General features: G+C 38.4%; 1 protein-coding gene across 1 annotated transcript; it reads left to right on the top strand.

Moving 5' to 3' along the window:
- Positions 1-7,195: 7,195 nt before the first annotated feature.
- On the top strand, positions 7,196-10,368 carry LOC132855422 (tripartite motif-containing protein 16-like). Its single transcript, XM_060884353.1, has 6 exons — positions 7,196-7,866; positions 8,658-8,753; positions 8,893-9,126; positions 9,244-9,403; positions 9,548-9,607; positions 9,722-10,368. The coding sequence occupies exons 1-6, from the start codon at positions 7,273-7,275 to the stop codon at positions 10,249-10,251; spliced, it is 1,674 nt and encodes a 557-aa protein (XP_060740336.1). The 5' UTR covers positions 7,196-7,272; the 3' UTR covers positions 10,252-10,368.
- Positions 10,369-12,521: the final 2,153 nt, after the last annotated feature.

Below are 12,521 nucleotides of genomic sequence, written 5' to 3'. Positions count from 1 at the left end.
TTGACTGCTTATAAAAAATGAACTATATATGATAGCCATTTTTTTTTTACTTTTTTAGTCTAACTTGTTTCCAACATATTAACAAATATTTTGCAAAAAAATGTATATTTGGTATAATAAACCTTATTTATATACAAAAATGCCTCATTTTTTAGTAAAAAAAAACAGAAATTTTGAATTATTTTCACTATAGAGGAACAAAAGTTGATGCACAATTACAGGCTGGTATATTTCAAAGGCAGGAGATTGTTTTGAAACCATTTTGACCATTTTTAATGTCAGCAAATAATAAAACCTGTTTTTTTACAGGCCAAATTGACTTGAATGCTTATAAATCAAAAATTCTACAATTATCACCATTCTGAGTGTAATATCTATTTTACACTTGTAATATGTATTTTGCCTATCAGATGCCATCTGATCATCCAACAACAGGCCACACACACGCACACACACGCACACACACTCATATCTTCATGTGAATAAAACTTCTTTTACACTCCTTATGTTTTTTTTTATTATACTTAATTTATGAACTATAACCCTTATGAAACTATGCCATGTTTTGAGTAAAATAAGCAGAAATTATTAAATATTATTTTGGATAACCACTGACTGAAAAATGTCAAACATTACTCAGCATATCTCCAGGCCAAAGCTTGTCCCTAATTGGGCAAAGGCATATCTCATAGCTTTTTTTTTTTGTCTGAAGGCCCAATGAAATGCAATGCCCAAAGCTTTGATTGTGTGTGTGTGCGCGCGTGCGTGTGTGTGTGTGAAATGTTTACAAATGTGTAGCCTTTGTTTTGTCTGGAGGCCAACTGAAATGCAATGCCCAATGCTTTGAACAATGTTTGACTGTGTGTGTGTGTGTGTGTGTGTGTGTGTGTGTGTGTGTGTGTGTGTGTGTGTGTGTGAAGCTTGCTGGTAGATCAGATTTTGCCCCCAGCTGGACAAATGCATATAGCAAGAGTGAAATATTTACAAATGAGTAGCTTTTGTTTTGTCTGGAAGCCTAATGAATTGCAATGCCCAATGCTTGTGTGTTTGTCTGTGTGTGTGTGTGTGTAGTATCATTTCGGTAGATCATATTTTGCCCTCTGTTAGGCAAAGACATATCAAAAGTGTGAAATATTTACAAATGTTTGGCTTTTTTTTTCTGGAGGCCTAATGAAATGCAATGCCCAATTTGTGTGTGTGTGCATGTGTGTGTGTGGTGTGTGAGTGTGTGTTTTGGGTGCGTGTGTTTGTGGACATTTTGTTTGTGCAGTTTTGTGTCTGTATGTATGTTCATTGTGCTGAAAAGGGCAAAAGTGTAACCAATGCCCCACTAAATGTGGCCAGGTCAAAATGACCCGGGAGGTTCCAAAACGCGTAGTGTATACTAGTCTGAACACATAGTTCAACGAAAATATACAAAATTAATTTTCATAATTTAGAACAATCCTGGTAAATTTCAGGCAAATATGTGGAAGAAAACCCAAGTTATGACACTAAACTTTCCAGCTGGGTCAGATTGACCCGAGGAAAATATCAGGGTTAAAGGGCACAGTTATCTTCATAAATTAAGACTTTCCTGAAACCATTCGACACAGAAGGAGAGAACTACTTCCAGCAATGAAGGCAGCCCGTGAGAGAGGTGATATTGCATATTTGAGATACGACAAACTTATTGATCAACCAAAACAAAGAAAGCCAAAGGCTCAGAGTTTGGTTCATTAGATTTGATAACACAACCACTTATAGTTTTTTCTTATTAGTAATCACATATCTGTTAATTCTTTAAATACACTATTGATTCTAACAAATTTGATTTTGAAGCTGAGACCTTTGATTTTTCTACATCCAATCCATATAATGTTTATGTTGACCCAGATTAAATTTATTTTTAATCGTTGGGTGCTTCAAATCTTTGTACTTTTTATACTGAAACTAAGCTTAATGATTTATGTAGATCTTTGCCTGCTAATATTTTTTCTACTTTTCATTTGAATATAAGAAGTCTCTAGGAATTATGACAATTTCATTCACTATTTATTTTTATTAAAACACAAGATTTTAATATAGATCTCTTAAATAAATTTGAAATCCCTACTGTAGATTTTCTTAATATTCTTTATTCTAGTTATTGTTTTCCTCTTATTAATAAACCTACAAGAGTTTATTAAGAGAGTAACATTGATAATATTTTAAGAAATTCTCTAAGTGAAGGAATTAAATCTGGTTCTCTATATTCAGATTTGTCCAATCATTTTCCCATATTTCATTTTTCTGAAATTAGCACTAACCGAGTTAAACTTTTAAAAGATATACAGCAAAAGAGAATTATGAGTAATGTAAATATTTCTAAATTTAAAGATTTGATTGCTAGTACTTCTTGGGATGATCTGTATGAGGAATACGATGCTGAAAGAGCATATCAACAATTTATGATTATTATTAGCTCTAGTTTTAATAAATGCTTTCCAGTTAGTAGCTCTGTAAAGAAAATCAATCAGGACTTTAATAAGCCCTGGTACACAGTTAGCTTACAAAAGATGTTGAGGACTAAGAACATTCATTCATTCATTCATTTTATACCGCTTATCCGAACTACCTCGGGTCATGGGGAGCCTGTGCCTATCTCAGGCGTCATCGGGCATCAAGGCAGGATACACCCTGGATGGAGTGCCAACCCATCGCAGGGCACACACACTCTCATTCACTCACACACTCACAGACACACACTACGGACAATTTTCCAGCGATGCCAATCAACCTACCATGCATGTCTTTGGACCAGGGGAGGAAACCAGAGTACCCAGAGGAAACCCCCAAAGCACGAGGAAAACATGCAAACTCCACACACAAGGCGGAGGCGGGAATCGAACCCTCAACCCTGGAGGTGTGAGGCGAATGTGCTAACCACTAGTTGCTAATATCTGCTGGGGTAAAATTAGCCGTTAGCCTCCGCGTATGCACAGTCCGTTCTGATTTGAACCAGAATGGCGGTGTTGTTAGAAACAACATTAGGTGACATTGTAGTGGATTTATACACCGAGGAAAGACCTAAAGGTACGAAATTAACCGTAAATATAAGGTTTCAGGTTGGATTTGGCCGAAGATTAAAATGACAAATACAATATGCATTCACAACAGTATGCACTGAAAACAAAACAGTCTCAAGAGACCATTTGTATTTTTTGCGAGAGCCGAGGTTGTGTTTGTTTAACGCCTTCCCGAAAGCTCTCGTTACGACCTTCTGCTGGACGAGGAAAAGGAGGACGCGGGGCAGAGGGATGACAGGAAACAGTGGGAGAAGAGGTGGCAGTCGGATAATGAAGACGACAAGAGGGCAAAGAAAGCGAAAGTGTGGAAAAAATCAAAAAGATATTCTGTTCTCTTCACAAGACCGGAAAAGGTCCAGGGAATTTAGAGTAAGAAACGTAATGTGGTACATTCCCTGGGTCCAGGACGGTTTTTATGAGGTTATGCGAGTCTTTAGCAGTGGTGTCAAAAGTATTCACATTCATTACTCAGGTAGAAGTATAGATACTAGGGTTTAAAAATACTTCTTTATAAGTCAACTTTATCAACTCAAGCTTTTTACTCAAGGAAAAGTGTAAAAGTTCTGGTTTTAAAACTACTTTAAAAGTATAAAAGTAATGCAAGGGAAAAATGGCATTAAGGACAAAAGCTTAGGCTGTGCCACAGGGGCCTATTGTGCACTACTCCAAAAAAAATATTTCTAAAGGCCATAATGACTATAAAGTTATATTAATATGACAATGTTGAAAAATTTGGGATGCACTAGGCTACCTGTTTCAGCCACATACTGTATATGCACATTAAAAAAGAACACATTTTAGTACAATGCATGTGTACTACTGAACTGTGTTTCATGGAGCAGAAGATATGACTAGTTGGCTATAAGTATTGTAATGGTACAAAAAGTCAAACTTCAGAGGCATGTCATCAATAACCTTTATTGAACCAAACACAACCAAACAACAACAGAGTAAACAACAACAGGGAAGCACAGAACATGCGACAAAGAGTTACCAATATCCTTTGTTCAGCCGCAAAAGCAGCTAGTTTTCAAGGTTCTTTGAGCCAATGCATGCTCTTCTTGGCCTGAAGATCAGCCCTGCAACACGGAAAAGTCTTTCACAGGCTGTTGAGGCCAGGAGTGGTGTATTAAGCTTAAGCCATAGCTGGCATACAGCTGGGAAGGACGTTAGTACCTCTACTGTGTCTCCTGGGCACCCCAGGTACACATACAACTGCTGGGTCGAATCAAGAGGGCTGGTCTTCTTCAAGCAGGAAAGGAAGTCCTCTTCCTCAGATGATTGGGAGCCAGTGATGTGATTCTCGGCCTGACAGTCTAAGTGGTTTCTGATGTAGTCAAGGACTGTGGAATAAAAACAAAAATCAGGGCAATTTAGACCATATGACACTATTGTAATTGTGTATTGGGTTGTGTGTGTGTTATTCAATTTCATTTTAAACTCAATTCAAACTCATTTAACTGTCTACAGAATTTACACACATTAAAGGGATAGTTCACCCAAAAAGAAAAATTGTGTAATCATTTTCACATTTACCAGACGCCCTGATCCAGAGAGACTTACATTTTTATCTCATTTTTCTTTTTCATACAACTGAGCAATTGAGGGTTAAGGGCCTTGCTCAGGGGCCCAGCAGTGGCAGCTCGGTGGACGTAGGAATCAAACTCACAACCTTCCGATTGGTAGCCCAACACCTTAACCACTAGGCTACCTCATCCTCATCCTCATGTTCTAAATCTGTATGAATTACTTTTTTTCTGATGAACACAAAAGAAGATATTTTGATAAATGATGATAAGCACACAGCTGATTGTAACCACTGACTTCCATAGTAGGAAAACAAATGATGGAATTCAATGGTACCGTCAGCTTTGTGCTTACCATCATTTATCAAAATATGGTCTTCATTTATCACTATACTTCCATAATATTTGTTTTCCTTCTATGGAAGTCAATGGTTACAATCAGCTGTGTGCTTACCATCATTTATCAAAATATCTTCTTTTGTGTTCATCAGAATAAAGAAATTCATACAGATTTAAAACAACATGAGGATGAGAAAATGATTTTTGGGTGAACTTTCTTTTTAAAGCTGTTTTTAGGACCACAAGCAGCTGCTGGCATGATTGAAAATTAGCAGTAAAATCATTTTAAACAGCATTTGACCAATAGTTGGGCCTATTACCTCTTTATAAAGACCCATAGGGCCCCATACAGGCACGTGTGCACTCTCATACACAGACAGGATCGTGACTATCCTTAGTACATACCTTATCAACCAGCTGTGGATTATAGCTTTGCACAATTAACTTACAAATATTGCATATAGTAACAATATAAGCTAAGGTAACATTTGGTTCAATTTGAATTTCAAATCTCACACCGAGCCACCAAACTAGTTTGCAATGTTGAATCATAGCCTACTGGTAGCAAGCAAACCATTGACATTTACTGGGTCACTACAATATTGTCAATAATCGACTGATAATAACAAAAACTATAGCTTTGCACAATTAACTTACATATATAGCAATAATTTAAGCTCAGATAATGTTTGGCTAAAGTCACCTCACCTCAATGTGCTTTTTTAACTTAGACGGCGAGTTTTGTAAGCCATTAGCTCGTGGAACTTGGGTTGCATAGCTTAGGGGGTTTTTACACCTGGTCACTTCATGCGTTTTCTGTGATCCGATAGCTATCCGATGGTAAAAAGACCAGGTCTAAATGCCCTCAGAAACGTTTTCGAGACGGATATAAATCCGATGGTTCAAACCACTTGAGGAGGTGGTCTGGGAAGCATTTCAGATGAAACTGGACAGGTGTAAATGAATGTGGTTGTTCAAGCCACATACGTCAGCGCTATACTCCTCCCAAACGGAAGTACGTCACTCACAGGTGACTCGCGAGTCATGCAGCGCGCCAGAAACAAACATGTTTTCCCACAAGTGCTGGCTCTGATCTTTCACCCAGATGTCTCGTTTGGTCTTAAAATGCGCTGCTGCCGCCAGCGAAAATGCAGCAAACAGTAAATGCTCTTTTTTGTAGCAACCGCATACACCAAAGCGTGTTCCATTTCAATTACCCTGGAAATGAGGTAAAATATATTAGCATTTTGGGCGGGAGTAGAAAGATCGGATCGATATCCGATTCGCCAAGACGCATTTATGTAGCTTAATGTAAATGGAACAGTTTTAACAAATCAGATAGCTATCGGATCAGAGAAAACACATGAAGTGACCAGGTGTAAAAAGGCCCTTACAACGCATGCGAAATAAGTTTTTTTCCATCCAACCATTTAAAAAAATTCTTCCAGGTACGGCCAGGGATTTATAAGGGTTGGGGTTGGTTGGTCTTCCTGGCTACCAACTTCCTCACTGGTGATAGTGTTTGGTTGAGACATTTCGTTTTGAGCCTCTTCCACAGACATCTTCGTACTTGGGTAACTGAAGTGTGACGTGATTTGTGTCATGTGCAGGTGCGATAGATTGCATACAAACCAATAGGGTGTCGGAATGGTACAATGTTTATACTTCTCATCCAACCACAATCACATTCTCTCTATCCGGATGGATTTTTTTTTTTTTTTGGATGGCGCGATTTATCTTGATAGGTTTTTTAATGATGACATGCCGAAATGAAATATTAGTAACGAGGCTATTTTTAAAATGTAAGGAGTAGAAAGTACAAGTAACTGCGTGAAAATGTAAGGAGTAGAAGTAAAAAGTATGGTAAAAATAATTACTCCATTAAAGTATAGATACTCAAAATTTCTACTTAAGTAAAGTAACAAAGTATTTGTACTGCGTCACTTGACACGTCTGGTATTAGAAGAAAACGGTGCTCGTATGTAGAGAACAACACAATCGGTCTGAGTTTGAGTCGGTTGTGTCTTGCTATCTTAAATTAATATTAATTTTAAAATGCATGAAGTAAGTAAGTTCCAGGGAAACATATTAAATATTCACATTACGCTCAAAACATATCATCAGCCTACGTTCAACTTCCAAAAGCAGATTTCTCTGACACAGTGTGTATGATAGAAGGGGGTTAGAGGGAGAAGAAACAGTTAAAAAAAGGGGCGTTTATAAGCTCTATGTCCTTGTGCTGCTCCTTCCCTCCCTCCCTCCCTCTCGCTGTCTCTCTCTCTCTCTCTCATACACACACAGAACCAGGAAGTTCATTTCAACAAAAACAAAACTCATAGTGCTGCTCTGAGTTCAGGAAAATGGCTGAGGCGAGTATTTCAGTAGATCAAAATCAGTTCATCTGTTCAGTGTGTCTAGATCTCCTGAAGGATCCGGTGACTCTCTCCTGTGGTCACAGTTTCTGTAAGGTGTGTATTAATGGCTGCTGGGATCAGGAGGATCAGAAGGACGTCTACAGCTGTCCTCAGTGCAGAGACACTTTCACACCAAGGCCTGTTCTACGCAGAAACAACATTCTGGCTGAAGTGGTGGAGAAACTGAAGAAGAAGACTGAAGTTCAAGCTGCTTCTCCTGATCACTGTTACGCTGGACCTGGAGATGTGGAGTGTGATTTCTGCACCGGGAGAAAACACAAAGCCATCAAGTCCTGTCTGGTGTGTGTGGCTTCGTTTTGTGAAACTCATCTCAAACCTCACTATCAAGTTCCTTCATGGAAAAAGCACAAGTTAGTCGAAGCCTCTGGAAATCTACAAGAGAAGATCTGCTCTGAACATGATGAAGTGTTGAAGATCTTCTGTCGTTCTGACCAAAGCTTCATCTGTTATCTGTGTATGACGGATGAACATAAAAGCCACGACATCGTCTCAGTTAAAGCTTACAGAACTGAGAAAGAGGTGAGAAATACAAGTCTCATCTATTCAGTCAGTTCATACAATTTATATTTCTAATGTAAAGTGGCTGAAGGTTTCCAAGCAGAAGCTACAACTTAGGGTTCATATTAAACTTTTAAGCTTTGGATATTCATTCATTCATTCATCTTCTACCGCTTATCCGAACTACCTCGGGTCACGGGGAGCCTGTGCCTATCTCAGGCGTCATAGGGCATCAAGGCAGGATACACCCTGGACGGAGTGCCAACCCATCGCAGGGCACACACACACACTCCCATTCACTCACGCAATCACACACTAGGGACAATTTTTCCAGAGATGCCAATCAACCTACCATGCATGTCTTTGGACCGGGGGAGGAAACCGGAGTACCCGGAGGAAACCCCCGAGGCACGGGGAGAACATGCAAACTCCACACACACAAGGTGGAGGCGGGAATCGAACCCCGACCCTGGAGGTGTGAGGCGGACGTGCTAACCACTAAGCCACCGTGCCCCCAGCTTTGGATATATTATTATTAAAAAAGAAAAAAATTGATACATCTTTTGTTGTTAATTGTGATGTAACCCAAAGGAACCCAAGTATATTCATTAAAGACTAAAATATATTTCCGTGTTAACCTATGAACTTTGTAACAGCCAACATCCAGTGTTATATTTAATAAGGTGCTCCGTAGAACCCGAGTGAACTTTAACCCTTTCTGTGCAGTTAGTGTTCAAACACTGAGCTCATACACTCTGTATAAACTGCTCGTAAAGTTTATAAACAGTGAAATGTCTTTTATTTTTCCTCAGAATGAGCTACAGGAGGAGCAGCTGAAATTCCAGCAGAGACTCCAGGAGAAGCAGAAGAAGGTGCAGGAGCTGAAACAGACTGTGAACACTATAAAGGTGAGCAGTGAGCAGAGACAGAGCTGCTCCTAGAAACACACACAACATGGACAACATGGAGTCATTTAGAGTCCCAGTAAGAGAGAGAATGAGAAATGAGCTTTAAATGGACCTTCATGTGTTGTGTGTCTCCTAACAGCTCAGTACACAGACAGCAGTGGAGGACAATGAGAGGATCTTTACTGAGCTGATCAGCTTCATGGAGAAAAAGCGCTCGGAGGTGACGGAGATGATCAGAGCTCAGGAGAAGGCTGAACTGAGTCGAGCTGAACGACTCCTGGAGCAACTGGAGCAGGAGATTGATGATCTTCAGAGGAGAGTCACTGAGATGGAGAAGCTTTCACACACACATGATCACATCCATTTCCTCCAGGTAACACACACTGTCTGAAACACACACACACACACACACACACACACACCTGTATGTATAATGTGTATATTTCTCCACCTTTCTCCTTCTCTATGTTGTTCTTCTTTCTCTCTGTAGAGTTTCCAGTCTCTTCGTGTCTCTTCTGGACGTGACGACACATCCAGCATCACTGTCAGTCAACATCTCTCATTTGATGGAGTGAAGAACTCTCTCTCTGACCTGAAAAAGAGACTCGTGGAAATCTTCCAGGAGGAATTCATCAACATCCCTGGACGTGGTGAGAGAAATGGTCCTGATAATGTGTTGTCTAAAACAAAACACTGATTAAATATCAGACAGAAATTCTGTCACTTTAAATTGTTTCAGTCTTTTTTACGGCACCTGATTTTTCCATCTCCATTTTGTTTCTGTGTCTCCACAGCTGCAGAACTTCAGATAATTTTACCCTCAGAACCAAAGAGTAGAGATGATTTTCTGCACTGTATGTGTAACACACACACACACACACACACACACACACACACACACACACACCTTTAAATTAATTAAACCCAACATGTCACACTGTTCAGTTTGTTTTTCTCTTTTATTTTAGGTTTCTGTTCTCTGACTCTGGATCCCAACACGACACATCGTGACCTCATTCTGTCCGAGAAGAACAGAGCAGTGAAAGTCATTATGAGAGAACAGCAGTACTCTGATCATCCAGAGAGATTTAACTTCTGGCGGCAGGTGTTGTGTAAGGAGAGTGTGTGTGGACGCTGTTACTGGGAGGTGGAGTGGAGCGGTGGTGTTGTGTCTATATCAGTCTCATATAAAGACATCAGGAGGAAAGGAGGTGATGATGAGTGTGTGTTTGGATACAACAAACTGTCCTGGAGTCTGGAATGTTCTTCTTCTTCTCTCTCTTTCTATCACAACAACATTATGACTGATCTCAGAGTTCCATCATCCTCCAGAATAGGAGTGTATGTGGATCACAGTGCAGGAACTCTGTCCTTCTACAGCGTCTCTGACACCATGAAGCTCCTCCACAGAGTCCACACCACATTCACTCAGCCTCTATACGCTGGGTTCTGGCTGCGCAGTTATGAAACATCTGTAAAATTATGTGATCCAAAATAAAATATTAGCAATATGACTTTTTATTTATTATTAAAATGAGCAATTCTTTTTTTTTTTTAGGTTAAGTTTAATTGAAATAAACATCTGATATGAGTGAGTGTCTAAATATGTAAAATACAACAGAATTAACAGAATATTGTTTTTAAATCTATGAATTATAGTCACTAGTTGCTTTAAGTGCTTGCATGTCATTTTTTATTTTTTACATCTCAAACTTTTTTAAACTAAGAACGTGTAATATCAGAGTTTGAAAATATTAAAATAAACAGAAGTAACGTGTCTCATTTTGTCTTTTTTATTACTGTAAGTCACCGGGTTTGCTAATGTTGCTAATAACTGCTGAGGTAATTAGCAGTTAGCTTCCGCGCATGCGCAATCCGTTTTGAGTTTGAACAAGAATGGCGGTGTTGCTAGAAACACCGCATAGATATATACACTAGATGTCGCCTTGTATACGGCAGTACATTGGAACGAATGCGTCAATTGGGCCGCCATCTTGGTAAGGGGAGCCCCTCCTCTTAATGCTTTAGCGTCAACGTAGGCAAAGAAATAAAATCACCATAAATCGTCATGAATGCGATTTCTATTTTTTTTGGTTCGTTCCAACGGTCAGACATGTATTTATCATTAAGTCCAGAGAAAATTTAAGGTTTTGATATTAAGATAATCTACTTTTTCACAATATAATGCATAGTGCTAGTAGGTGTAAGTTTATTACTTACATTCTTCCACTTGAGTAAACTTTAAATGAACAATCACTACTTACCTTATAGCCTACTGCATGTAACACTGCTACAATGGTGTGACTATACATGTTCATTTATACATTTATATTGTATTGGTTTATTAAATATGATACACAAAGCAATTTGCAGGTGGAAGCAAATCACAAATTTGAGAGGAACATAAAGTGAAAGTTAGATAGTTGAGGTGCCAAAGACCGTTCAAACTTTTATTTATTCTTTTCCTGCAATATTTTTGCCACATTAAATAAGTATGTAATAAAGTCACATAAACCAAAAAAATAAAATAAAATACCAGTTTGACATTGAGCCTGAACTGCAAAACTACCTGGTGACATCCTTCCAGGACTGTCAGCTGAGTTAACCATTTTAAAAAACTAAGTGTTTAGTGTCCCTGCAACTTGTCCATGACTGACGTCTCTGTTTATCACTTGGGAATCTACAAACAGATTCAGATTCAGATTCTTTTATTTAATGCCATGTCAGCAATCAAAAGCTATTTTCATAGCAAAAATTAAATTACAAAAACACAAATATCATATAAATACAATAAAAATGAAACAAATGTAAACAGCAAGTCATATTATACATTTTTTAATTAACATGAGTTAAAAAAATCCAAACCCTTTTCAGGCATAATGTCATTAAATATGTCCTTAAGTGAAGTAACTTGATAAAAGAGCGTTCTGCTTGTGTTAAGTCCAGGACAATCTAATAAAATATGTTTGACAGATAAGGGAATCTTACAAAACATACATAAAGTTGGGTCTTCACCTTTAAGCAAAAAAAGCATGGGTCAGTTTTTAATGTCTTCAGAGCTTCAGAACCTACAAACATTGTCTGTTTTCCTGTCAAAAACTAATGAGTAACTAGCATGGATTAGCTATGGTCGTTAACCAATGACTAAAACAAACCAATGTAACCAGAAATATAATTTCCTGATATTCAATATCATAAAACACATTCTCACTTGTGAAATGTAATCCCTTGCTGTCTGATTTTTATATTTCTTTCGTATGGACATCCAAACGGGTTAGACCAAAATGCGACATCTATGTATAGATATCTATGGAAACAACGTTAGGTGACATTGTAGTGGATTTATACACCGAGTTAGAGGCGTGTTTGTTTTGGCGATTTCAAATGTCAACATTGGCTTTCAAACATCGTGCACCGCACCTTTAACAACAAAGAATATAAAGCTTTATTGTTCATTAGTATTAGAAGAAAAAGGTGCTCGTATGTAGAGAACAACACAATCGGTCTGAGTTTGAGTCGGTTGTGTCTTGCTATCTTAAATTAATATTCATTTTAAAATGCATGAAGTAAGTTCCAGGAAAACATATTAAATATTCACATTACGCTCAAAACATATCATCAGCCTACGTTCAACTTCCAAAAGCAGATTTCTCTGACACAGTGTGTATGATAGAAGGGGGTTAGAGGGAGAAGAAACAGTTAAAAAAAGGGGCGTTTATAAGCTCTATGTCCTTGTGCTGCTCCTTCCCTCCCTCCCTCCCTCTCGCT

This window comes from Tachysurus vachellii, chromosome 12 (assembly GCF_030014155.1).
Source record: "Tachysurus vachellii isolate PV-2020 chromosome 12, HZAU_Pvac_v1, whole genome shotgun sequence".
Taxonomy (NCBI): domain Eukaryota; kingdom Metazoa; phylum Chordata; class Actinopteri; order Siluriformes; family Bagridae; genus Tachysurus; species Tachysurus vachellii.
Note: the sequence above shows the minus strand (reverse complement) of the source record. Positions and strands in the feature narration are given on the sequence as shown.